Genomic DNA, 27,138 nt, shown 5'->3' with positions numbered 1-27,138 from the left:
CAGAGACACACCGAAAAACACCTAGGGTTTTGCCTCATCTCACAACTTGCGCCGCCATCGTAGTCTACTCCATCCCAAACGCCGGCGTGCATCGGCGCGTGGGAGAGCAGGTCTCCGGAACCGTTCGTCTTTGCGATCCTGCACCGGGAGAGGACGAATTAGGTTTTTGGGAAGCGCTGTGCGCGACTGCTCAAATTCGTCATCACGGGTCGTCTTCCGTCCAAGTCGGGCGGTGCTACTCATCGTCGTATTCATCGCCGTCAGCAGCAGATCGTCGCCAACATCGTCATCAACACTGTCGCACCCATAATAGCTAACGATCAGTACGTCCAACATCCTCTGTTCATGTCTGTTTCTACAGCTATTGTTACGTGTTTGCTGCTGTTATGCATGTCTTGCTGTTCTTCTAGTTTGCTAGATTATTGCATGCTAGTATCTCTTCTAGTCATGAATTATTTACTGGAATTAATCATGAACTTGCCTAATATTCCATCACACCGCGAGGGGCGATCAGTGCGACAGATGCGGGAGGCTGCTGAATTCAACCGAGTTGATTGATCCCAGATGCAAGGCAGGGGGACCTTCTCCGGTTCTATTCGGCTCTTCTCACCACCTACCGATCTTCCATGTGCTTAACTTTTACCATCCTCCAGGTTTGTGAGGGCATACCGATCGTCCGCGACACAGACCACTTGTTCTTGGAGCTTCCCTTGCTGAAGGAGCAGCTGGAGAAGTACATCGACGAGGCCTCGGCGACCGGATCATGGAGCCAGAACGCAGTTCGCATCACGGATGCCTGGTTGAAGGAAGGGCTGAGGCCTCGCTGCATCACCAGGGATCTGAAATGGGGCGTCCCTGTCCCACACGAGAAGTACAAGGATAAGGTTTGCCATTCATCTGAGCACGCAGAGATTCATTTGGAAAGTTTACATCTCCCATCTTTGTGTTTAATGTTAGTAATGTGATGAATGGGTTCAGGTGTTCTATGTCTGGTTCGACGCGCCGATCGGATATATTTCCATCACGGCCTGCTACACGCCCGAGTGGGAAAAGTGGTGGAAGAACCCAGAGAATGTCGAATTGTATCAGTTTATGGGCAAAGACAACGTCCCATTCCACACGGTGAGATTCTTTTGCCAACTTGGAGTTTCCAGTATACAAATACCCTCTCTATGTACAACGCTGCTTAACAAGCTTCAATATATTCTACTCCCTCCGTTCCTAAATATAATACCTTTTGGAGATTTTAATATGGACTACATACGAAGCAAAATGAATGAATCTACACTTTAAAATATGTATATATACATCCGTATTGAAATCTCTAAAAGGGCTTATATTTAGAAATGGAGGGAGTATATGTGCAAGTGCATACAGATCTGTAGCAGGCAATTCTTATATTATCTTTCCATAGAAATCTTATTTTCCTGCATATGTAACAATTTTACAGGTCATGTTTCCCTCTGCTCTACTTGGTACTGGTGAAAACTGGACTCTGATGAAGAATATTAGTGTGACTGAATATCTCAACTATGAATCAGGTATCGCACAGGTTTTGTTCAAGCCATTATTTATTCTTGGACATCTTCTTTTTTTGTTCACTCTGTTATCATGCACAGGGAAGTTCTCGAAAACTAAGGGCATTGGAGTCTTTGGCAATGACGCCAAAGCCACAAATATTCCTGCTGATGTGTGGCGATACTACTTGCTTAGTAATCGTCCTGAGGTTAGGTTTCGGTTAAATTGAATTATCTATATTAAACCTCTATGCATGTGAGATTGTTCATTTTGGTCTATTTTGTAAAACTTTCAGGCATCAGATGCAGTATTCACATGGGGAGGTTTGCAGATAAAGCATAACAACGAGCTGCTAAAGAATTTGGGCAACTTCATCTATCGAGTGCTAAGCTTTATCGCAAAACCAGAGGGTTAGAAGACGAACATTCTCTTTTAAATTTTCTTTGTTGATGGTGCTGATATTATTATTTTCAATTGTTCCTGCAGGAGCTGGCTACGGCTCCATCATACCTGAAGCACCTAATGCTGATATACATCCATTGAGTCAGTCGTTAGCAGAAACTGTTGGTAATTTGATTCAGCAGTATATTGATGCAATGGACAAGGTAATGCATTAACCTGAATTGTGTGAAATCCGAATTGTACTAGTGAATAAATCTGAATAAGTACCATAGATCTGAAGCATTTATGTGACATAAACGTTGCCGTTAACAGGTCAAACTAAAACAAGGGCTGAAGATTGCAATGGCCATCTCTAGTGAGGGAAATGCTTACCTTCAAGTAAGCTCTTGTTCCTTCCTTTGCTGATTTCATTTCTACTCTGCATCATTTAACTTGCACGGGATTTGACTCCGGTTTTCTACCTGGATATGCAGGAGAGTCAATTTTGGAAGCTTTACAAACAAGATCCAGCTAGTTGCACGACTGTGATGAAAACTTCAGTTGGAGTTGTCTACCTTCTCGCTTGTTTGCTAGAGCCTTTCATGCCGTCCTTCTCAAAAGATGTTTGTCACCAACTTCTGAATTACTTGCATTCAGGCAATGTTTACATGCAAATCTATAATGTCTTGTTCTCTGGCCCAGGTCTTGCAACAGCTGAATCTCTCTCCGAATGAGCATATTTCTTTCGCCGATGAGAAGGGGGAGAGTGACAAGGCGAAAAGGCCTTGGGATCTCATACCATCAAACCACAGGATAGGGGAAATTGTACCTTTGTTCACAGAGTTGGTATGCACTAGCACGCTTTTCATGTTCTTCCTTTGTATCCACTTTCATCCCTTGTATGTTCGGTGCCTTCATTTCCTTGACGCCTGCCGTACACCATACACAGAAAGATGATGCAGTGGCTAGCTTCAGGGAAACATTTGCAGGCAGTCAGGCCGAAAGAAACGCAAGGGCTAATTAAAGAAGCCAATGAAGTTGTTGCCTAACTGGAAGCTGCAAAATATTTCTTGCAAAGTTGATCACAATACTTAATCAAATGACATTGAGATCCAGAAATGTGAGTTCGAAGGGTGAATCACAATGTATATTTTACTGATTTAGTGATGATGCGTTCAGAAAATGTACATAAACTGAACTACATGCTGTAGTACCTGGGAGTTGGAGATGCCTAAACTGATGTACATGTGCTGATCACCTGGGGTGCTACATTTTTAGTTTTAAGTATGATGTACATAGTTAAAAATAAAGGAAACTCTTACTTTTCTATCTAACCTAAGGAGAGAAAAGAATCAGCTGTTTACTGCGTCATCAAGCACACAGAACTGTGGTAAACGTGCTTGGGTCGACTGTATTGGTACTGGTGTAACCATAGGTGATGAGCCTGGTATTGATTTGCAGATCTTTGCTGTTCCATAGGTTGTTTTTGCATGCTGCGTAAGGGTATTTAAGCAGGGGCCATCAAAGGTGGATAAACTGTATGAGAAATAGGGTTGCTTAAGTAGCTCCAGCTCTTGGAGCTAATGTCAGATATTTTATGAAAGGCTAAAATATTGAGAAGGGGCATTGCCCATATGACCCAAGCTAAGCTCTGCAATTGCATTGTTCCACGATTTGTTGAGGATTTATTCCATACAAGTTGCATGAACTTTTTGTGTGTGTCTTTAAACATCCGAGAAAATACTGCAACCAATTTTGCATGAAACAATATTGCAACAGGATTTCTTATTTTTTCAGTAATGATTGAACACCTCAAATCCACCCACTTGAGTACAATAGTGTGGTGGGGGAAGTGGTCGATTGGGCTGTTCTACCTTCCACCTAACATATACAGTATTGTTCTGATCTAAGTAGACCTTTAAATAATATATGGCATACTTACCAAGTTCGTGAGTACATATTAGATATTACTTGCAAATTTGAGAAATTCGAAGCAGCGTTTTGAAATCCAGTACTGGACTCTTGCTCCTTATTCTATCACATTTTCACATTCATTTGAAGCTGTTATGTGAAGCTTGGTTCAGTCAAGAAAGGAAGGAATCGGAACCAGCAACATTGAGCAACGCTTGCGGAATTTGAGCTTGATCCCAAGGAGATACTTACTTGACCTGCTCTTTGTCTGACCTGTAGTGATATGGATAGCTTACTGACATGCCCTCCAGGTCATAACTTTAGCCCTCAAATAACAATACAATCCTACAATCTACTACTGCTCAAATATTATTATTTTGGAAAGCACACTACTTTAATATCCAATCCTTACGGGCTGCAATTGCAGAACAATTGGCATGGCGTTTCTTCATTGACTAGCGATTATAGAAGTTTAGGTAATGAACTAACCAAATTGACCTCAGCTCGTCCAATCTTCGTGGCATTTGCCGAGGAATAGGCTGTCAGCAGACATTGAATCACACTCCGAGAAGGTCCAGGTCCAACAGATGCAAGCGACGTTTCGTGCTCCGGATATGGAGGTGCTAGGAAAATATGGAGAGGAAGAAATGGTTAGTTCAATTATCACAGAAATAAGGGAAGAGTGTGTTTCTGCATATCCCACCAATAGTGGACCCGAACCATTGACCTGAATATCACCAGATGTGATCATGTTCCTACATGCAAGATCAAACGGACCATGTGCCATGCATTCGTTGTATCACTGAAATGTTATCACCTCATTGCTAACCCTATCAATTAGCTAAATGGGACATTTCGTATTCTCTGTAGATTTGAATCTGTGACATTATAGAAAAATCAGATGCAAAAGTTTGGCTGCTTCACTAGATGAGGACCATAACATTGGCATATGGCATAACATGTTTTTTGATACGGAACAATATGATAGACAAAGTAAGGAATCTGATGCCAAATGGCATAAATGTTTTTGCTGATTCTTTCGACACATGGCTGAATACAAAAGAATCATATACTAGTAGACTTGTCTTAATGTTATGCTCACATTAAAAAGAAGTTTTGTTGGACCACGAAGTATTTCCTAATGGCTCTCGGGAGATTTAAATTCGGCTTAATGGCTAGAGGTAAAGGAGAAGAGATGCTATTTTTCCAGACTCTTAAGTGCTATCACCATTCCATGACATATCATATTCTGTTTTATCCCTCTTGATGAACTTATAAACTATAGTCGGATATTCAGATATTGAAACGATTTTTTTGTCAATAGTGCTTATTTTCAGAAACAAATTGTATATTGCTACAAATTACTGAATTCTTACAGTGCTCTTTTGGTTTAGTATAAGAGTCATCTTTTGCAACTTCCCTTTTTAGGGGGTCCATTTGGTGATGTATTTGACATTGTCATTTGCAAAAAAAAAAAAAAAAAAATCACGAACTTAAATCGTGAGGCTAGCATATGCAAATTTAATCAGTATCAGATACAACTGTGAGTAGGAAAAGGAAAAGTTTAAGGGTAACTTACAAAGTTAAAAACTTCACAGATGGATCTGCTTCCTGCTCTCTTTACCAGCCTAACAGAATTCAAAGGACTGGTACGGAAATAAGAAAAAAGGCAGCTAAGCACCAATCCAAATTTTGACAAGCTTAAATTTGTTTTGGCTTGTAAGGCGCAGCAGTACCTTTTGAATTGAGATACTGCCTTGAGCATCTGCACTGGAATTGCTATTTTCATAGACTGGTAAGCTGTAAAAGAGCCATAATGCTGATGTAATGGCCCAAAGTTTGATGGACATCAGCAAATCCTACTTATCTTAGCACATTGCCTGGCATAACTCACGAGATGATTGAGTTGCGCAAAATAATCAAACATATCACATCTTGCAGGCCTCAACCAGTTGCATAAATGTCAATCATGTTTGCAGTGTGCCTTATTTGTTGCGTGATCTCATGCAAGCAGTCATAGATAGCATCACTGTCTGTATGTGATTTGTCCTTCACAATAAATTCATGAACCACCCCATTTAGCTCGATGCAACTACATCCAGGAACTTTTTCCACTCCCAAGTGCCTCATCATCACCCTCACTTTATCAGCCTTCTTCTTCATTCCTGCCTCTACATACATGTTAGCCAGTAGCACATATATTCCACTGTCGCTCGGGTCAAGCTCTACTAATTTCATTGCTGCCCTTTCACCCAGAGTAATATTACTGTGCATCCTACAAGCAAAGAAGAGAGCACCCCACACTACTGCATCAGGCTCCATTGGCATGGTGTTTACTAGATGTTCTGCTTCATCTAAATGACCTGCTCTGCCTAGCAAGTCTATCATACATGAATAATGTTTCATTTTCCTCTCAAGGTGATATTTTGAGACCAGTAGGGAAAAAAAATCGCGGCCTTCTTTAACCAGGCCAGCATGACAACATGCAGACAGAACCCCTATGAATGTAATCTCATCAGGCTGCAATCCAAGCTCTATCATTCTCCGGAAGTATTGTATTGCCTCATCAGCACGTCCATGATTTGCCAGGCCACATAACATTGCTGTCCATGTGAGCGCATTTTTCTCCGGCAAACCTCTGAAAACATGGATGGCCTTCTCAATGTTCCCACACTTCGCGTACATGTCAACTAGATTTGTGCCTAGTGTAACACTAAGTGAAAGCCGGTGTCGGTCGATGTAATGATGAACCCACATACCCATTTCTAGCGCTCCAAGCTGCGAGCAAGCCGATAAAAGATTGACCATGGTAATCTCATCAGGCTTCACCTTTGCTTCCTGCATCTCATGAAACAATCCAAGAGCCTCCTTGCCCTGCTTACACTGCACATAACCGGCCATCAGCGCATTCCACGGGAATGCGTCCCTTTCAGGCATCTCATCAAACACCCTCCTCGCATCGTCCATCAGCCCAAACTTTGTATAGGCAACAATCATGGTTGTCCATGAAACAACCGTTTTGCGATCAATCCTCTCGAACACAGACTTGGCCCGCTCCAAATCGCCGCATTTGACATACATGTCCATTAGCACATTCATCAGCCTCACAGTGCACCTCACTCCATTGCTCTCCACGTATCCATGGAGTCTCTTCCCAAGCTCCAGATCCCGCAGCTGCCCGCACCCTGACACGACCCCAATCATCGTCACCTCGTCAGGCGCCAGCGTCCCGTCCTCTGTCATCCTCCAGAACACCTCCAAGGCCTCCCCAGGTACGCCCCTTCGCACATAGCCGCCAATCAGCGTGTTCCACGACACCAGATCCCTCACAGGCATTTGATCGAACAGCCTGCGCGCCTCCGCCATGGACGCGCGCACCGCAAGAAAGTGCACCGCGGCGTTCACCACGAAGACGTCCGCGTGGAACCCGAGCCTGAAGACGTGCCCTAGGACAGCGTCCCCGTAGCCCCGCTCCTGCAGGAACGCGCACGCCTTGAGCAGGAAGGGGAAGGTGAGGTGGTCCGGGCGGGCGGAGAGGAGGAGCGAGCGGTAGAGCGGGAGGCACCGCGGGACGAGGCCGCGGTGCGTGGCAAGGGAGAGGGCGCGGAGCGCGGCGTTGTAGGGGCGCGCGTAGTCGGGCGGGGAGGGCAGGGAGGCGAGGAGGGCGAGCGCGTGGAGGAGCGGGCGGGGGCCGCCGCGCGGGTCGTCGGAGTGGGCGAGTGCCACGACGAGGCTTGAGGCGAAGGGGAGTGGGGACGGGGCGGAGATGAGGCCGGCGGTGAGGAGGTGCGCGTGGAGCTGCAGGAGGCGGCGGAGCGGCGGAGGGGGGCGGGCGGAGAGGACGGCCAGGAGGCGGGAAGGCGCTGGCGGAGGCATTGTTTGAGTGAGACGAGGAGGAAAAGCAGTGGCGAGTTCTTTTTTTTTAGACAAAAAAAGGCAGTGGCGAGTGAAGAGCAGAGCTGGGCTAGTAAAGCAAGGCCCAAGTATTGGCCCGTCAAGCCCAAGAGGACCTCCAGCGAGTGCGAAGGCCCAGTTCTTTTGACGGGTTAAGTTAGGCCATAAGCCGCGAGTGCGAAGTTTGTGCGCTCGGGGCCGTCGGGCACCATGGTGCCTTTTCTGAAAAGAAAAAAAATCATATTTAAAAGTTTCAGAAAAATCGAAAATAATTCTGCAGAAATTTGCATGTATTCACTACGGATCCATGATTATTGTTTTTGGAAAATGTAATTTGTAAGCTATACAAAAAAACAAAATTCTGGCCCAAAAACAAAGATTACAGCCCATTTGAATATACATATTTGTCTTTTTTAGCCACGTGTGAAAGTAAAATGTAATGAATTTTTCCACATATGTAGTATATATGTGTGTGTGTTTACAAAAAAAATGCGCTGTAAAAAAATGTTTTTTCGAAACCGGCACCATGGTGCCAACCAGCAATGTTCAAACTTCAAAAAGAAAAGCAATATTATCGAAAAAGGGTTTCCCCCCGCTTTGTATTCCAAAGCAACCAACACCGAGTACAGATAACGCTGTGGCGAACAGCACAACACACCAAGAGAAAAAGAAGAAGAAACAAATGCCAACGACGGCAGCTTGGCAAAGCGCGGATGACCCGCCACCGCGGCGCCCACCGGAAATAAAACACCACAGACCGAGGCCCGATCCGCCGTGTACCAAGCAGCACCTCCAAGAAGGGATGTGACGCCGACGACGCTGCTGCCCGGACGAGTCCTCAGGTTTCCCCGGGCACGCGGAGGGAGGTGGGGGTGGATACCACCGACACCCTCCAGGGAGGAATGGTGGCACCCGCAGGTGTCACCGCGTCGGAGCTGAAGCCGGCAGGGATTTCTCCCGCATTCCAACCCCAACCGCGCAACCGAACGGAACCGACCGCCCAACCGTCGCCCATCACCATGCGCCAACGCAGAAGCGCCGCCACCCATGCCGCCTCACTACGAACACCACCACGAGGCCAAGAGGACCGGAGAGAAGCTCACCACGATGGGAGCAGCAACATCGACGCCGAGCGGGAGGGAACCACCTCCACCGCCGTCGTCGCGGTAGCCCTCCGGACGCGGCAGCGGGGCATGCCGGGCCACCCCTGGCCCAGCCAGGCCCGAAGCGGGCTCGTTAAGCCCCGCCGGCCACGATGCAGAAGGCCGACGTCGTCGCCGCCGGCACCCAGCCACGCGTCGCATCTCCCCCGCCTCCCAGAAGCCACACCGGAGCCATCCCCGCCGCCGCCCCGCCCAGGCCCAGATGGGGCCCGACGGGCCCAGATCTGGGCCGAGCAGACGATGCCAGATCCCGCCGCCGCGTCGCCCCGTCGTCCAGTAGCTCGCCTGCATGCACCACGGGGCCCCGCCGCCATGCCAGACCGCCGCCGCCTAGATGCACCCCCCGGAGCCGCTCCGCCCGCGCCGGAGAGCGACGGGGAGGGGAAGGGCCAGGAGGCCGCCGCCACCAGTAGCCCCAGGGTCAATCCGGCCGCGGGCGCCGGCGACGGCGGAGAGAAGGAAGAAGGGAGGGGGAGCCTGGAGGGAGGAGGCCCGACGCGGTCGCGAGAGAGAAAAGCAATATTCACATAAGCAACCCACTACTTAGCTTATTTTAGAAGCCAACTTCATTCGTTGATGCTTCTAAACTAATTAACTCATAACTATTTTGAAGCCTAATAAGTATTGACCTATTGTTGCTCTCATATCAAAGCCCCCCTGGCTTTTTAAGACAGCCGGAAAGTGTTCGTGCGTGTGCCCCTAAGGACCAATGCCCTGAAAACGCAGTCATCGCCGTTAAATCCTTGAATCGGTCTGAAGAATCTAAAACCAAATATCGCCGTTGTGTACGCACGTCGAGAAACCCTAACGTCGCCGCCCTGAGGAGCTGACAGGGATCTATGCTATAGCTTCGTCTAATCCGTCTCAATGGACAAACTTGAGGAGGATCGAAATTCAGAAGACTGATTCGAAGAACAAGCGCCTAACGACGCCCCTGTGAAGACTAATACCCTACCTATCTACTAATAGAGTGCCCGTGCGTTGCCACGGGCTTTGTTGAGTTGTATAAACATAATGACTGTTTAAGTTCACATGTAGAAATAAGATATTATGGGAATGTCGGTGCCTTGTCACGTGCCACGAAAATATTTTGCTGTAAATGATGTAAACATAATGCATGTCAAATTTCACATGTAGAAACAAGATAGCACGGGCACAATCGGGTGTTTATCGTAGTCCAATTCACTTGCAATGTAAATTGATAAAAATGATAAATTAACGATGTATACATATAGAGCGATGATCCAACTAAAATTCTATTATAAATTAATATCTAGTTGTTGCGCTTAAGAAATTTTCACACAATTCTTTTATGGAAAGATATACAGAACGATGTGTTCTCGTTGATGGACATATACAGAGGGTTTACAACTTGCATTCCTAGAGCTGGCGACACAATTCTTCTATGGAAAGATATTTCGATCGATGACGAACCCCTTTCCAACAAGCTGCCACACATGTTCACTTCCACAAGGGAGGAGGATATTTCTATAGTGCAATTCCAAGACAGACCACAAGCTTCTAAAAACTTTTACCTCACTCTATCAATCGAGGCGCTACATGAATTAACATATCTGCAGAATCATATGAATGATCTCTACTTGGAACCAATGATGGCTGATGAATGGATTACTTGTTGGGGAGATGTTCAGTTTCGGCCCAAGAAATTCACCAACTTCTTCTTCAGAGAACTGCAGCCACCCGCATACATCACAATGATCTGGAAGACAAAGTGTATCGTGAAACTTAAAGTGTTCACCTGGCTGATGTTAATGGACAGAGTCAACATAAGGGACATGCTCCACCGGAGACATTTTGATATTGGAGTCACTCCTGTCTTTTGTGCAACACCACACCACTGAAAACGAACAAACACCCATTTTTTGAGTGCACCTTCAGTGCGGTCTATTGGAACTCCATCAATATTCAATGGGATACCAACTTGGAGCTTCAGGAGATGTTTGATGCAGTGAAGTCTTCATGGCCACACCCATTGTTCAATGCAATCAAAGTCCCGGACGCCTGGAACATTTGGAAACAAAGGAACAGATGCTACTTTGACAAGGTTGCTGCATCCCTGTATGATTGGAAAAGCGCACTCAAAGCTGACTTGGTAAATCTCAAATTCAGAGTTAATCCTAAATTGGTCTCCTTTCTTGATAGCTTCATCCCAAACCTATCTCTGTAAATCATAGTTGCTTTCTTTTTATTTGCTTCTTGGCCATGTAATTACCCAGTACTTTATTTTGAGTAATATATAACAGTAGGAGACTCCTGTTGTTTTCAAGGTTCAAAAAAATAATAATTCCCGCAAAATATCAAGAATGTTGTTTTTAGCTTGATTCCCATGATATTTGAGTATATGATAAAAACTTCTTTGTTAGCTTATATACACATCTTGCACAAGCAACGTGTAACGGAGCTTCATGTCGAAGGACTTAAAATGTGCAACACAAAATACTCATGGTGTTAACCGGACGAACTGATTCTTTACCATTCCACCAGAGCATAAAAAAAATAATAGCCAGACACATCCCTGCATTTCCTAAATTAGTAGTATTATTTTAAATATAGTGATAACAAAAATAAATGCTGGTACTTTGAATGTCGAAGGTTTTGTAGTACATTTCTTGCGTTACAAAATTTCTGTGGTTTCCAGTTTTTCTCCTCGCTCACTCACTCACCCACTCACTCAGTCGCCTCTCACGCTCATTCCCCTCGCTCACCCACTCCACCAAATCCCTAGCCCGCGGCGGCGACGCACCTCCCACTCACTCGCGTCGGCGACTCAACCGCGTCGCCGCCCTTCTCCTCAGGCGTCGCCGCCGGGCCTTCTCGTCTGCGTCGCCTCTCCCTCTCGCCCGCATCCTCTGCGCCACAGTCGAGCCAAAGTTGGATATTTTAGCGAGGTCGAGTAGGAGCGTGAGAAGCGCGGGCACGGCGGCCTTGTCCTGCTCGAGGAAGGCGGCGACGGATGCTAGCGCTCCTCGCCGCCATTGACCTGCAAGGAGGAGCGCCGTGTTGGACGCTGCCATCTCCGACGCTGCTGGTACTCCTCCGCCGCTACGAGTGCCCCGTCACCTGCGCCCAGGTCAGCCGCGAAGTCGAGCTCCCCATGGTTGACCTGCAAGGTTATCATCCTTAATTTTCCCCACACCTTTCCAATCTCTGGAGCCTAGGATTCGGGGAAAGGCAAGGAGAGATTCTGGAGCTGATTGTGATTGTGATTGTTGATGTGGATGGAATATGGATGTAGATGTACTGTGGTCAAGAACTGCTCTCTGCCGCGGGAGTAGATTGGAAAGGCTGCTGCTGCTCCTGGACAATGCGGCTGCTGCTGCCACTACCACTCGCCGATTCGGGCATGGTAAAGACCACTCGGTTGCACTACTCCATGTGTAGATGACTGAACTTGGGTGTGAGCATTTTGATGCCTCTGAATTTAGTAAATTCAGTACTCACATGAGTACACTTTCAGTACTGTAGGAGTACATTCCCCCTAGAGTATTTGTACTACAGGAGTACTTTCAGTACTGTAGGAGTACTTGTATTGTTTCTTAGAGTATTTGCTTGGAGTAAATGTTGTAGTTTAACTGAAATCAACATTTCTGAAAATCATGTTTATCAATGGGTTGTAAGTACTGAAATCAACATCTCTGAAATCATGTTTGTCATGCTGTAGTATTCTTTTTGTCAGGATTTTAGTACTCTTGCTTGGCTCAAACCAAACTGATTCTGCTGTAATACTCATGCTGTAGTATTCTTTTTATCATGCTGGAGAACTTTGATTGATCTAGTGGGCTCAAACCATACTGATTTTTAGAGTATACTCCATGTTACTTCCATTTCAGAGCACATTCTTGGAGTGGATCTGCATTTCAGAAAGTTAACAAGTGGGAGTACATGGAGTACCACATTTTAAGTCGAGGAGAAGATGGTGCCTGCTCCGTGATGATGCCACCAGCACCTACGACTTCCTCGACCACCACCACCATGATGACGACTTCCTCGAATGTGGTGAGTACTCCTCCAATGCTTGTACTCTTATCAATGTTTACTGCTGTAATCATGGAGTAGTTAGCTGCTGTTATCATGGCAGGAGTAATGCACCATTAGTTGGTAAGAAATAATGTCAGTATGAAACCTCTCGACAGTAACTGTTTTTTTGTGAGGAACAGTACATGGTTTCAACTTTATTTGCCCCATTCCATGTTCTGAAATCATTACCAAATCATACGAAGCATGATAACAATGTTCAAGCTGATTTGGTGAATCCGTAGATTACATCTTACTGTGTGTTCCCAAAATATTCAGCATTGCAAAACAAAGAAATATTAAATACAAGTTTCACTATGGATGATAGTGTGAAACAATATATCATATTTTCTTTTTCCTGGGAGCATCATGGACCAACTTGTCAATGTAACCTCGGTTGTATACTACATCTACATCCCTGTCAATGAACATGTGCACTATTTAACTATCTATGCATCTACATCTCTATGAAGATACATATACAACTGCATCTTGGATGAATACTATTGTCAGTTTACTCGCATAAGCCTTTCAAGGAAAGTAGTCTCTCAGTTCTAGTGTACCTAGATGTACGATGAAACGAATTTGTGAACCAAAGCAATTTGAGTTGACAACCGGACAGAGGAAGCGGGCAAGAGATGATTTATTTATGGGCGATGATGATTTGCTACAAATACATATACTGCTACCTTCCATGCATGTCAGCATCTGATGCTACCGCTTGATTCCCTGAAGATTGAAGAACCACCCCCTGCCATTAACAAATCATTTCATATAAACTACTGTACCTAGCAATGTAAAAAATACAAAAAGGATAAAATCACTAACCTGTCATAGAAAAAATGGCACACTCCTGGCCGTCCTGCATGTTTTGGCTTCAATTTCCCTCGCCTTGCATGTCACTGCGTCCTTAAGAAAAACAAACACATTGATAATTATAATTAAGAACTTCGCCTACAACAAAACAGAACCAGCAGAAACTCATCGCTTTCATTGTCTTCAAGACCCTCATTGTCCTCTGATAATATAGTTTGAGAGAAGTCCATATTACCCCTCGAACTTGTCTTTGGCTTCACTTTACAAACCTCAGAATTGTGTTCGTTCAAGTTTCATCCTTCAACTTTATAAACCGTTCATAATCATAAGGGGTCTGCTTCAGTATACCCACCTTAAGTGAGTCAATGGTGGAGATTAAAACTTACCCCTAAGGCACATAGGACTTGACGGTCAATTTAAGTACTAACTGCTTTATTAATCGGTGTATGTATGGCCCACATAGACATTTTACTTTTAACTTAAACATAACATAGACTTAGGTACTTACTTATCGTCGAAAAATCTAATTTATGAAGGGTAGGATTTTAGTATTATATATGAATGACTCTGCCCGTTATTCTCTCTCGCCTCACACATGCCCCCTTCCAGACCATATCACCACCATCTCATCAAACCACACCAAGAAGCCGACGTCCCAATCTACTAACACATCAAATCCCACACCAGCACTCACCTCAGTATGACCCATGACAAAGGACATGCTCCATGGCAAGGTAGGACTCCTAGCAGGCTACAACATGGAGCCGACAAAGAGAGAGATGATGACTTGTAGGAGATGCTCGTTGGCGCAGACCAAGCGAACAACCTGACATGCATCTGTGCATAATTTAAGTGCATATTAGTGCTTTCTCCAAAATGCTACTATTCAAATGGTAATCGTGTAACCTCGTTTTTAGGATGTTGGGTTGTGGTTGCTACCTGATTTTATTAACCTGACATGCTATCACATAAACACTCATCGCTTAACAATTCAAGATGTTGGACATGCTGTTAAGTTACTGGTGTGCTCAAATAATATGTGGCTAGCCTAATATGAACCTAGGTTCTATTTGATGAACTAAAAGATGTTGCTGCACATACCATAGTACATTTACTACACATTGGATTTGAAGGTACTATATTTCAGTTAATTTATAATATATGTGCTTCGATGAGGCAAGTGTACATCACAACAAGCGGTTGTGTGGCTCATCACACCAGCTGTAAGCTATTAGGAACTGATGGTTATAATTTCAGAGATCTTCAGCTGAAACATTGTTCAGCCGACAATCCAAATACATATGCTTGCAGCTACATATAAATATCTTCTAATCCACCACAGTCCCTCTTTTCTGACTATGTAATTACTAAGCCCCCAACCTTCTCTTATTTTATTCATTAGAACATGCCGATGTTACATTATTCTGAACTTCCCATCTTATTTATTAGAACATGCCGATGGCACTGGAAATTATGATTACTATATCCGCACAGCCTCATACCTGGACTACTTGGGTAATTCTCATCAACATTTCGTATGAAAGGCGCATCAAGCCCTACCTGATTCCCCTCGGACGTATGATCAGAACCTACAGGGAAGGGATCAACAAAAAAGCCGTAAGCTGTATACAGAAACAAAGATGAACACCCATAAGCATAAACTGTTTCGTATGAAAGGCGCATCGGGCAGTACCATTTGAATTTTCTGGTACATATGCGCCATAAACATGTGTGAGATTACTCGCCGCCGGCAACGAAGCAGCTTGATGCACACCCACCCGTAGCAAACTTGTTCCGTCTGATTTGTTCTTGCCTGGATCAATACAAAGCCAATGATATATAGGCAACAAAGTATGCATGCAACATTCTCAGCATTGAGTAACTATATCGTCAACATTTTCCTTTTCCCTTTTATCCTCAGCTACCTAAATACCCAGATAGAACTCTGCTTGCCCAACAGCTCCACATGCTCTGACTTCTTCTGTCCTTTTAGCTTCTCCTTGTTCCTCCAGCTCTCGGCTTCTCAGCTTCTAAGATCTTTCTTTCATCTGTACATCATCACATGTGCGCTATAGGTGTGCCTAAAGATGCATTTTATTGCCACTAACAAAATGGTGAGCTATTATAAAAAAAGGCACACCATGATAATTAAGGTAAAACAAGGTTGAGTCTCATGGGCAGTACTACAGACAAATAGGAGTTCTTGTTTCCTGTAAGAGGTTCATATGGAAAGTTAAGGCAATGATAATTAGTAAGACTGACGCTCCGAATTAAAGCCGATTGGATGAGGTAATTCGTCAAAGAAGTACAATGCAAAGCTGAAACAATGCAAGTGAATTAAAAGAGGGGCTGATGGAAATCGAGCTTCAAGCGGCGACATCCTTCGTGGCATATGTAATACAACCAATTCAGTTCAAATATGTATTTATTATGTTAGCATGAAGGGTAAAAAGAAAGGGGACAAACTAATCTTATGTTTAAGCATACAAAAAAAAAGTAAAATCTAAATAGTGATGTGATCACTTCCTTTTAAACAGCTGTTACGATCAGGTCAGCAGATTGAAAAACTATAATATTTATAACAATGGAATAGAGGGGCTACTACATTACACACTTATGTTTCTACTCATTCAGTTGAGGAAAATCCATGATGCACAAAACAAGATCAGTTTCATCCATCTGATTGTTAATGACCACAAAATGACATGATACAAAAGAAAATAGCATGTGCATTTAATAGAAAGTGCTTGTGCGTTGCTACTGGCAATAATGGAGATAACTGAATACCATGTGAATTTAACGCAAAATGAAGGTTCCAACCAAAGATTCGAAATACCCAGCACCTCCATGACATGATAATTTAAAATGACATATGAGTGAATATCACCAAAAGGAGGACCTCCTATGGTGTAAGAGGCTTAAATCTGATATATCAAGATCAAAGTCTTCTCACCATAATGGAGATAACTGAATACCATGTGCATTTAATAACACAAAATGAAGGTTCCAACCAAAGATTCGAAATAACGAGAACCTCCATGACATGATAATTTAAAATAACATATGTGAATGTATTTGTACTATAAAGTTATTCAATGTGCCATGTGATAGGAAAGAGAGAAAATATGCCTAGATAGGTTCTTACTACAACTGTTGCTCCTGCTACTAATTACCAGTCACTTCAATCAATAGCTAAAAAGTATTTTAACGTTTTTCTATGCCCCTGCTCTTGGATTTGATTGCAGACTTGATTAGCCTTACCGAATCTTAGAGTTGCTTCGCCAAGGCGTGTCGTTTTTCGCCTTCCCATTGCATTCAACAAAATATTTTCCTATCACTCCCTTTAGCTGATGGTTCATCCCCACATAAGATGTACCTGATGCTCCCTGGAAAACCACATTTGTGTATCTTCTCTTACATACATGAGATTCTCTAATGCGTGTTTAGGCAGGAGCTAGCATATTAGGGATGAAACATACAAGCCCAGTGAACACTGGATTCACGCACAACCACAGGAAATCCCTCCAAACTAAACTAACCTGTGAATCCCGCTTCGGCGAGGCGGGTGAGGAGGAGGGTTACCAGAGGCTGGAGGAAAATGAGAGCAGGGGCTGCGAGCCGAACATCCCCATCGCTGGCGAGCCGAGCATCCCCAGACGGTAGCAAGGGACAAGGGAGCAGTAGGCACTACGTACCTCCATTATTAGAGTTAAATGTCATGTCTGGACTGACCTTTCCTTCTTCCTGGGGAGCCAACACTTTGTAGTTGGAAATAGTATCAGTTTACACTCCTGATGAAGTGGTAAAAATACATAATTGAGAAATAGATTTACCCTGATAATTGCTTGCACTGCACACTTCCTTACATTTGAATTTGCAGATGATTCTTCAAATGGGAGATGTTCCAAAATTTAGTGATTACCTGATGTTTCAGATAATGATCAGGATGATTGACAAGGAAGAAATGTTCCACAAGCTTGCTAACTGATTCATCGGGGTCTGGTGGTATATTCCGTACAAGAACCTACAATAAAAACACATTGATGACTCAGAATCAAAAGAATAATCAGAGAACCATTAATCTAGATAAGATCATTGCTGTATGCAGCGTTCTTTTTTCTAGCAAAGGGATCTAAACTGAGCTCATGTATAAGTTGCAGTCACAAAGGGATCCCATGGCCTCAATCCTCATCTCCGTCTCTCTATCCTGATCTGATTCTCTCCGTCTCAGATCTGATTCTCTCCGTCTTGAACCAAACAGAGAAAAGAGGGGAGATGAACCTGAGGGAGGAAGTCGATCGCATGGTGGCGAACGCAGGAGGAACCAGACGACGGGAGCACGGTGGTTGATGCCTAGGGTTTAGCGCAGGTGGTGGCGGCGTCTCCTCTTGGAGGTCGATGGCGGCGGCGTCTCCTCTGGGAGGTCGGCAGCGTGCGAAGGCGAAGGCGTACCTCAGCAGAGGTGTCCCGATGGCCACCCGGAGGTCCACAACGATGGCGGCGGCGCCTCCTTTAGGACCTCGACGGCGGCGCCTCCACGACCCCTCGGAGCCGGCAAAGGGATCCGCGGCTAGCGCCTGGGATCTGCCAGGCGGCGGCGTTCGCGTCGCGAATAGATCGAGGGGTGGCGGCGAAGGGACGAAGGGAGGCGGCGGGCGAACGAGGGCAGAGAAAAAAAATGATGGAGGGAGGTTAGGCGTCCGCGGGACTCGATCGCGGGGTTTTCTTCGGTTTTTTTGCGGCTGAGCGGGAGGTGGGAGCAAGTATCAAAGAAGTACCAAAAAAGACCGTATTAGGTGGGACGAAAATAAAACCCGGAACGCGGACTACCAACTGAGACATTAGAAGTAGAGACTAGGCCCTCTCCACCATCGGTCACCAGAGCGAAAGGCGAAGAGGAGACGATCCACAGACCCGTCGATGGAGATTAAGGCGAGGAAAGTCGCGTGTTTGAGCACCTTGTAAGTATTCCCACTAGTGAATTGTTCACCGTTGACCAGGGTCCTACGATCAGAGTGACCTGAAAGAGAGACATGCCGCAACAAAGTGTTAATATAAACAAGTTCACTTTCAATAGCTGAGGTTAGCCTGTTACGCGAAGTCAAGACCAAACGTCTTGGCGCGCACGGGACTTGAGCACCGAATGTCGATCTTCGCAGATGATGTGATCATTTTTATCAAACCGGTGGACCTCGAGCTAACAACCACAGCAAGGATCTTGGAGATGTATGGCATGGCGTCCGGCCTTCGGGTTAATATGCAGAATACCTCAGCCATGCCAATACGATGCTCGGAGGAAGAGGTGGGGCGCGTGGAGGGTATCCTGGGATGCAGCATTGGATCCTTCCCATGCAAATATCTCGGCCTCCCCCTATGTCTGAAGAAACCCTCTGCGGCACAACTAAGCGGATTGGTGGAGGAGCTGGCTACTCGCCTGCCCACCTGGAAGGCAGCGACCCTACCTAAAAGTGGCAGACTCATTTTGGTCCTCTTGGTTCTCTGCTCGATCCCTCTACATGCGATGATTGCTCTGGACTTACCCATGAAGACGATAGCGGCCATGAACAAGATAATCAGAGGGGTTTTGTGGTGCGGTAAAGCTCAAGCTAATGGAGGGCACTGCTCTGTGGCTTGGGAGGAGGTGTGCATGCCACGTTGGGCAGGAGGCCTGGGAATACCGCGCCTCAGGTGGCTCAATGTCGCTATGCAGGCTCGCTGGGCCTGGTTACATCGGGTGGACCGAGATCGACCTTGGGCAGAGTTCAAGTTTGCTCTCCCCAAGGCATCTCTAGTGGTGGTTGCAGCAGCCACCAAGGTTTTTTTTTTGAAACTGTCACGGGGGGGGGGGACTCCCCACCTGAATATATTTCAAAAGTATTTTGTTACAAACTTAGACAAGGCGAGAGGTAAAATAGTCCCGCCACAGGCCGGCGTGAACTTTGTCCTCCACCTTCTTAAGGCGATGAGACCACAATGTGAGATCCGCGATGATGCCCCTAGTAACATCATGGGGTGAGACATCTAGATCCCTAAAAGTTTTAGCATTACGAGCGTCCCAAATTTTCCAAATGATAAGAAGAAGAATGAGAGGCCACACTGACTCAGGGAGACCCGGGTGCCCATGGGAGACCCAAAGATGTGCAAAGGGGGCAGAGCAAGGGTGTAGACCAATGGCATCCCAAATGGCACGAGTTGCCAGACAGTGGAAGAAGAGGTGTGCCTGGTCTTCGGACGCAACAGCGCATCGGGGGCAAGCGGCAGAGTCGATGATGGACTTTCAGTGCAAGTTTGCCCGTGTGTTGAGCCGGTCGAGGTAGAAAAGCCAGCCGAACACCCTCACTCTGCTGGGGACACACGAGTCCCAGATACGAGCAAGAGTAGGGTCAGCCAGTTGAGAAGCCATCGCGTCGTAGGCGCCCTTGGTGGTGAAGGCGGCGCCATTAAGTAGGGTCCTAGCGTTGGGGGCACTCAACAGACTGACATCTTGCAACAGTAATCTCAAGGAAGCAAGTTCATTGGAAGCAGTTAAGGTTAGCCAGCTACGCAAGCCCAGATCAATCCCATCCATCGATATAGTGGCTACGAATGCATTTGGCTTTGTATGGTGTGAAAACAACGCCGGGAAAGCAATGCACAAAGGTTCTGGGAGACCCAATGATCTAACCAGAAGAAAGTGGATAAACCGTTCCCAATGGTCACACATGATATCTCACGAAGAGAACTGAGGTGTCTAAAAATGGCACGACCAAGGAAGGAGGCATTTTTGCCAAGACCTATATGCATTGGAGAATGGTTGAGGAGCCAATCCTTCCAAGGAAAAAGAGGGGAATGCAAGAATTTGAATGCAAATTTCAACATAAGGCAAAAAAATTGTGCTCGCAAGTTTTTGACCCCAAGACCACCCGCAAGCTTTGGCATACAAACTCAGTCCCACGCAACCAGACACTTAGCCCCAGAGAAGGAGTCGTCGTTAAACCAGAAAAAATCCTCCTACGCTTGTCTATCTCCTCGAGGACACTGACGGGCAGGGAGAAACACATCATAAAGTAGGTCGGCAGACTATCCAGGACGGCTGAGAGAAGGACAAGACGACCTCCTCGAGACAGCAGGAAAGCACGCCATCCGGCTAGGTAGATATCACATTGGTCTATAATTGGCTGAAAAGCTGTCGATTGGAGTTTATGGGGGGAGAGGGGGAGGCCGCGGTATTTTTGGGGGAAGGCCGCAATTTCGGCGCCGAGCGTGTTTGCCATTTGAGAGGCAAGGTCAGAGTCGACATTAATGGGGACTACCGTGGTTTTTTGGAAATTGATCGAGAGGCCAGTGGCAAGCGAGAAGTCATCAAGGATGTGTTTAAGGTGAGCTACTGCATCCGTTTCAGCTTTGATAATAATTAACGTGTCATCTGCGTATTGCAGAACGGGGCTGGGCATGGAGGTTGTGACAGGGTGAGCAATGAGGTGGTTATCACAAGCATCAATAATCATTCGTTGGAGAACGTCCGCAACGATGATGAATAAAAAGGGGGAGAGAGGGTCGCCCTGTCGTAAGCCATTTTTACATTGGATCCAAGGTCCTGGAGAGCCATTTAGAAGGATTGCTGATGTGACCCCAAATGTCGTCGCTAAAAGTATTGTTAGTAAGGTGAACCAAAGAAATACTGGGAAGTATATAGTTCCTCCAGACGCAATGGGAAAAAGAAACAAGCTACTGTTGTACATTGCAGCAATCAAGGAGTTGAACCGAGAGACAACTTTCTACACTGCGGGAAAACAATAGCACATATTTTCATTGGACATGTTCCTGTTCAGCTTGTGGCACCAGACGACGTGGAGCCACGATTCAGAACGCCATGCATGCAAAATCATCTACGTGAGGACACAAAGGAGTAGTACTAGTTTGTTTTGTCTTTTGTGATCAGTGTGCCTTATTTTAAAATTAGTTAATTAGTGATGAAATAAGATAGGAGAGAGAGGGTTGGATTAGTAGTAGTACGTGGTTGTGGTCAGGTCGAGTCCAACTAGTATTCGGAAGGAGTCCAGGTCGTTTGTACCTAGTGCCTGCGTGCAATAATAGGGCCAACCGGCCGTGTATCGAGGGGAGGTTAGTTTTTCCGTTTGTCTAATTCACATCTAGATATTTTATAAGGATGTCACACCTAAGCTTCTACAAGTATATAATGTAGCAACAAAAAATAAAAAAACTAGGATAAAAAAAATAGACCACAAACAGAGTGGACATCAACTTAGATGATGTGACATAACTATGTCACATCTAGATGTGTCCTAGACAGACCCTTAGTTTTTTTGTGTTAATTACAAACAGAGGATTATCCGCCAGGTTCCGGCGGCACGCTTCAATCAAGAATCCCATCTAGGGCTTGTGTTTCTTGGCAAGGAGATTAGACGGCGCGTCCTCTAATTTACTGCCGATTCTAGTAGAATCGCTCATGTGCTTCTTCTACCTGAAGACGTACGTGTAGTTCTCGCCGGTTTGCATCTACCTGATCGTAAGCCTGTGTTTCTTTCGTCTGTTATTTGGTGTAGACTGGATATTGGACTGGAAGTTGCTGAGTTTGTACTGTGAAAGATTGGGAAATTTATTCGCGCCATCGATTTTCTGTCGACGTTCGCATCAAGTGGTATTCAGAGCAAGGTTGATCACGGTACATTTTTTTTCTCGGCTATTTGATTCAATTGTTTGAAAGATGGTGAACTCGCAGCATGAGAAATCTAATCATGAGGAGGGCGATGAACTTCCGGAGGATCTGAATATAAGTGATGATTTACGTATCCATCTGATGTCGATCAAGGGAGCGAACAAGAAGCTTGGGACAAAGGTTGAGGAGTTGTCTGCAAATATTGTTGGCGTCGAGGACAGGTTGAACGAGCGTTTGACTGCCAGCGACCGACAGCGCATTGATAGTCTACAGGTGGTGACTGCGAGTCTTAATCGGCTCACCGCAGCAGTTCAGCGCCTTCAGGCGGGAGATGTGGCACCCCGACAGTCCCGCTCACCACGACGACGTCGTGACCGCGACAACGACGATGATGGTGATTTTTCTGAGGATTCCGATACCCGTGGAGGCTTACCTCACCGACCACGGCATGATGCTGGGGCTCACCGCCATGCCGGGCGGCGCCGTGACTATGGCGGCAATGGTGCCCACGAGGATGATGGTTTGGGTCGAATCAAGATAACCATACCTGAATTCTCGGGACGTTGTGCTGACCCGGAGAAATATTTGGAGTGGGAGATACGCGTAAATCAGATTTTTGATGGTCACAACTACTCTGAAGAGAAGAAGGTTCGTGTTGCATCAATGGAATTTATAGAGTATGCTCTTGTATGGTGGGATAATAAAAACCGTACTCATGAGCGACCAACGACATGGGCTGACATGAAGCGAATCATGAGGGAACGTTTTGTGCCTGCTTATTACACTCGCCAGCTTCATAGTAGACTGCGTCGTCTAGTGCAAGGTACAAAAATCAGTTGATGAGTACTAAAAAGAGATGCAAGTTTTGATGATCCGTACAGCTGTGCGTGAGTCTGCGGAGGCGACCATGGTACGTTTCTTTGAGGGATTAGAAGAAAAGATTCGTGACCGTGTTGATTTAATGCAATATAATGATATTCATGAGTTGCTTCATCAAGCGGAGCGTGCTGAACGTTGGGTATTGGAGAAGCAAGCTTCAGAGACTCGTCCAACTTACAACAGTGGGCGACGTGGTTTTTCTCCTATTGATGGTGGGTTTAGTGCTAAACCGACTCCTTATAAGTCGGGAAGCATTGAACATAGCAAAGTGGCGGCTGCGCCAAAGGAGGTTTCTCAGGTTTCGTCTAGTGCGACGTCATCGCATCACCATAATATTATTTGCCACAAGTGTGGAGGACGTGGACACATGAAGCATGAATGTTCCAATCAACGAAGGGTTCTACTTGTTGATGCGGAATATATTTCAGAGTCTGAAGATGAGTCGCCTAAGTTAGAGGATGGAATCGAAAGAGGTCATGGTAATACCATACTGTGTTATCCTCAAGATGATCCTGATATGGAGAGTTTGCTAGCACACAAGGTCCAGCGAGATGACAAGGTCATTTTTGAACCAGGACAACGACGGAGTATTTTTCAAACTGCATGTACCATCAAGGGAGAAGTGTGCAAACTGATAATTGATGGTGGCAGTGCTAGCAACATGATTAGTAAGGATGTGGTGGAGTCTCTTTCGTTGCCAACATGGGAGCATCCAAAACCATACTATATGAAGTGGATAAATGATGTAGGCAAAGTGAAAGTACCACACAGGGTGAAGGTGCCTTTTTCTGTTGATGGCTATGTTGACAAAGTGGAATGCGACGTTATGCCACTACATGTCTGTCATCTTATTTTGGGGCGTCCGTGGCAGCACGATGTTAATGCTCTTCATCATGGACGAACAAACAAGTACACTTTTATGCATAAGGGAGAGTTCTATGCCATTCTTCCCAAAGATGAAAAGAATATAACGTGTACTGTTGAGGTCTTCAAGAAAAATTCTGCAAGGTATAGGTTGAAACCGAGAACGATTTCTTTTCAATGAAGAGAGGATGATGTGACCCCAAATGTCGTCGCTAAAAGTATTGTTAGTAAGGTGAACCAGAGAAATATTGGGAAGTATATAGTTCCTGCCAGACGCAATGGGAAAAAGAAGCAAGCTACTGTTGTACATTGCAGCAATCAAGGAGTTGAACTGAGAGACAACTTTCTACATTGCGGGAAGACAACAGCACATATTTTCATTGGACATGTTCCTGTTCAGCTTGTTGCAGAACGCCATGCATGCAAAATCATCTACGTGAGGACACAAAGGAGTGAGTAGTACTAGTTTGTTTTGTCTTTTGTGATCAGTGTGCCTTATTTTAAAATTAGTTAATTAGTGATGAAATAAGATAGGAGAGAGAGGGTTGGATCAGTAGTAGTACGTGGTTGTGGTCAGGTCAGAGTCCAACTAGTATTCGGAAGGAGTCCAGGTCGTTTGTACCTAGTGCCTGCGTGCACTATTAATAGGGCCAACCGGCCGTGTATCTAGGGGAGGTTAGTTTTTCGGAAAAACTAACGCTCACACGCCTCCATCATCACTTATTTTGCCACGTATGAATAGATGACATCAGCAGAAATCTTTTTGGTTTCAGCTTAAAAATGTTTTATCTCTTAAATAAAAAAGCGAACTAAAAATCCGTTTTCACCATTAAATCCGTCTCGACGGGATCTTCAAACTAGACCCCATGTTGGTATGTTTCGATGAATTTTTTTTTGCCCAGAAGTTGCCATGATGTTTACACTATAGTTGCCATAGTGCTTAAATTAAAGTTGCCATGTGGCAATTTTAGTTTGTAGATCATGGCAATTTTAGTTTTTTGATGATGCAATTCTAGTACTTTGACCATGAAAATACTTTTTTTATTGAGCCATGGCAATTTTAAGTGCATGTATCATGGCAATTTTAGTTTATGGTGCATTGCAAGTCTAGTTTCTTAATTCTCCGTTTTATAATATGTTAAAATTTACTTTTAAATGTAAAAGAAAATAGTTGAAACATATCATGGCAACTTCAGTGTAAATATCATGGCAATTCATGTGCAATAGACATGGCAACTTTTAACAAAAAAAAAATTCGCCGAAATATATCGATATGAGATCTAGTTTTGAAGATCTCGTCGCGAGGGATTTAATGGTGAAAACAGATCTTCAATCGGATTTTTCATTTAAGAGATAAAACATTTTAAAAACTGAAAATCCGAAAAGATTCTCGCATGCATGCATGCCATGACGTGGCAATCTATTTGCATTAAAGACGTGTGGTGCATCTCCTTTCCTGCCACACGTGTGGCAGTTATCGACGTCCTAGTTTTTTGGTGTTAATTACAAACAGAGGATAATCCGCCAGGTTCCGGCGGCACGCTTCAATCAAGAATCCCATCTAGGGCTTGTGTTTCTTGGCAAGGATATTAGACGGCGCGCCCTCTAATTTACTACCGATTCTAGTAGAATCGCCCATGCGCTTCTTCTACTTGAAGACGTACGTGTAGTTCTCGCCGGTTTGCATCTACCTGATCGTAAGCCTGTGTTTCTTTCGTCTGTTATTTGGTGTAGACTGGATATTGGACTGTGAGTTGCTGAGTTTGTCCTGTGAAAGATTGGGAAATTTATTCGCGCCATCGATTTTCCATCGACGTTCGTTGCGGTTTTTCCAGATTGGAGCAGGGTGTCAATCCGGAGAATCCATTTTTCCGAGAAGCCTCTGACCCTGAGAATGGAGAGGAGAGAGGGCCAGTTAACTGAGTCGAAAGCTTTTGAGAAATCGAGCTTAATCACAAGTGTGGGCACTTTGGTTCTGGCACAAACTTTGAGAACATCTGCGGCGTATAGAAAGTTTTCCGAGATTATCCTACCCGAAAGGAAACCTGTTTGATCAAGGTGGACGAGCAGTGCGATAACAGGTTTGAGGCGGTTTGTGAGAAGCTTGGCGAGTGCTTTAACCGGGCAATTTTGAAGCGAAATAGGGCTGAAAGCGCCAAGAGAAGGGAGGGCATCCCCTTTTGGAAGGAGAACAATGTAAGCTCGGTTAATACATGAGATATCAGCGGAGTGATTGTAGAAGCTGGTGAATAGATCTGTCACTTTCTGCTTAAGGATCGGCCAAAATTTTCGGTAGAAACCCGGCCCAAGTCCGTCAGGACCAGGGCTAGCCATAAGGTTCATGTCTGCAAAGGCGTCATAAACTTCCTGTCCCGAGAAAGGTGAGTCTAGGTGAAGTAGCTGTGGTGTTTGTGAGGGGTAGAGGTTTTGGAGTGAGAAGTTCCATGTTGGAGCTGAAGATACTCCGAGAATGGAGGAAAAGAAAGAGGAGAGGATTTCCACTTTTGATTCATGTGAGTTGAATTCCTGGTTATCATGCAATATCATGGGGATTTTGTTATGACGATGTCTGTGAGAGGCAGAGTCCTGGTAAAATCTGGAGTTCTCATCCCCGTCGATAGCCGATTTAATTTTTGATCTAAACCGCCAATAAATGATTTTTTCACGGGTGATGCAGTGTAGAACCTTAATAACTACTCGGCGCAGGGCAAGCTCGGGCTGCGAGAGGAAACCAGACTCTTCAATCCAGTCTAGAAGGTTTATGACAGTTTTGCAGTTTTTCTCCCGCACAGAGATCGGAAGAATTGACTTTCGCCACGATCGTAGGGCAAAATGACATTTCTTTAACGCGCGGGTTAGGGAAAGGGGGGCGTTTGAGAGCAGCGGGGCAGCAGCCCATGAAGATTGGACCACACCCCAACAGGCTGGAGATTGGGCCCAACCTAGTTCGAAACGAAAAAGCGTGGGACGGGGGATTGTGGTGTTGCTGCTGATAATTAGAGGGACATGGTCAGACAC

At 45.2% G+C, this 27,138-nt stretch overlaps 3 protein-coding genes and 1 long non-coding RNA gene across 27 annotated transcripts; 2 read left to right on the top strand and 2 right to left on the bottom strand.

Moving 5' to 3' along the window:
- The first annotated feature begins 611 nt into the window (after positions 1 to 611).
- LOC123166466 (probable methionine--tRNA ligase) lies at positions 612 to 3,127 on the top strand. Its single transcript, XM_044584272.1, has 10 exons — positions 612 to 884; positions 979 to 1,122; positions 1,451 to 1,541; positions 1,620 to 1,726; positions 1,814 to 1,928; positions 2,005 to 2,123; positions 2,233 to 2,298; positions 2,394 to 2,522; positions 2,602 to 2,745; positions 2,849 to 3,127. Exons 1-10 carry the CDS (start codon positions 627 to 629, stop codon positions 2,921 to 2,923), a joined length of 1,248 nt encoding a protein of 415 aa, XP_044440207.1. The 5' UTR covers positions 612 to 626; the 3' UTR covers positions 2,924 to 3,127.
- LOC123166464 (pentatricopeptide repeat-containing protein At2g22410, mitochondrial) lies at positions 2,130 to 7,688 on the bottom strand. Of its 5 annotated transcripts, XM_044584271.1 has the most exons (6): positions 5,547 to 7,688; positions 5,390 to 5,456; positions 4,300 to 4,433; positions 2,729 to 2,828; positions 2,475 to 2,613; positions 2,130 to 2,381 (listed from the first exon to the last, which is right to left on the bottom strand). In XM_044584271.1, the coding sequence occupies exon 1, from the start codon at positions 7,684 to 7,686 to the stop codon at positions 5,755 to 5,757; it is 1,932 nt and encodes a 643-aa protein (XP_044440206.1). In that variant the 5' UTR covers positions 7,687 to 7,688; the 3' UTR covers positions 2,130 to 2,381; positions 2,475 to 2,613; positions 2,729 to 2,828; positions 4,300 to 4,433; positions 5,390 to 5,456; positions 5,547 to 5,754. The 5 variants fall into 5 exon arrangements, with proteins under 5 accessions (XP_044440206.1, XP_044440205.1, XP_044440204.1 ...); XM_044584270.1 differs by having other exon boundaries at positions 2,475 to 2,828; positions 3,842 to 4,433; XM_044584269.1 differs by having other exon boundaries at positions 2,475 to 2,868.
- A 2,492-nt stretch (positions 7,689 to 10,180) lies between these two features.
- LOC123166000 (uncharacterized) lies at positions 10,181 to 18,398 on the bottom strand. Of its 13 annotated transcripts, XR_006483318.1 has the most exons (10): positions 18,000 to 18,395; positions 17,552 to 17,742; positions 17,258 to 17,476; positions 15,412 to 17,104; positions 15,221 to 15,307; positions 14,413 to 14,555; positions 13,731 to 13,811; positions 13,592 to 13,653; positions 12,780 to 12,927; positions 10,754 to 10,944 (listed from the first exon to the last, which is right to left on the bottom strand). It is a non-coding gene; the product is annotated as an uncharacterized lncRNA (long non-coding RNA). The 13 variants fall into 13 exon arrangements; XR_006483314.1 differs by adding an exon at positions 10,181 to 10,725 and having other exon boundaries at positions 10,810 to 10,944; positions 15,412 to 17,742; positions 18,000 to 18,398; XR_006483313.1 differs by having other exon boundaries at positions 15,412 to 17,476; positions 18,000 to 18,397.
- Positions 11,666 to 24,952, top strand: LOC123165999 (uncharacterized). Of its 8 annotated transcripts, none has more exons than XM_044583759.1 (4): positions 11,666 to 11,958; positions 12,047 to 12,234; positions 12,719 to 12,884; positions 22,265 to 24,952. In XM_044583759.1, exon 4 carries the CDS (start codon positions 23,234 to 23,236, stop codon positions 24,299 to 24,301), a length of 1,068 nt encoding a protein of 355 aa, XP_044439694.1. In that variant the 5' UTR covers positions 11,666 to 11,958; positions 12,047 to 12,234; positions 12,719 to 12,884; positions 22,265 to 23,233; the 3' UTR covers positions 24,302 to 24,952. The 8 variants fall into 8 exon arrangements, 6 of the variants coding, with proteins under 6 accessions (XP_044439694.1, XP_044439693.1, XP_044439697.1 ...); XM_044583758.1 differs by having other exon boundaries at positions 11,669 to 11,958; positions 12,124 to 12,234; XR_006483307.1 differs by lacking the exon at positions 22,265 to 24,952 and adding an exon at positions 17,653 to 17,840 and having other exon boundaries at positions 11,711 to 11,998; positions 12,124 to 12,234.
- The last annotated feature ends 2,186 nt before the right edge of the window (positions 24,953 to 27,138 follow it).

Source organism: Triticum aestivum, chromosome 7D, assembly GCF_018294505.1.
Source record: "Triticum aestivum cultivar Chinese Spring chromosome 7D, IWGSC CS RefSeq v2.1, whole genome shotgun sequence".
Lineage (NCBI taxonomy): Eukaryota > Viridiplantae > Streptophyta > Magnoliopsida > Poales > Poaceae > Triticum > Triticum aestivum.
This window is presented reverse-complemented; position numbering and strand designations above follow the sequence as displayed.

Excerpts from the sequence above, each read along its gene's own strand:
- LOC123166466 (XM_044584272.1), top strand. The coding sequence starts at position 627 with ATGTGCTTAACTTTTACCATCCTCCAGGTTTGTGAGGGCATACCGATC. Across the intron at positions 1,542-1,619 it reads ATATCTCAACTATGAATCAG|GGAAGTTCTCGAAAACTAAG; the intron begins GTATCGCACAGG and ends TATCATGCACAG. Across the intron at positions 2,299-2,393 it reads AGGGAAATGCTTACCTTCAA|GAGAGTCAATTTTGGAAGCT; the intron begins GTAAGCTCTTGT and ends CTGGATATGCAG.
- LOC123166464 (XM_044584270.1), bottom strand. The coding sequence starts at position 7,686 with ATGCCTCCGCCAGCGCCTTCCCGCCTCCTGGCCGTCCTCTCCGCCCGC.
- LOC123165999 (XM_044583759.1), top strand. The coding sequence starts at position 23,234 with ATGCAAGTTTTGATGATCCGTACAGCTGTGCGTGAGTCTGCGGAGGCG.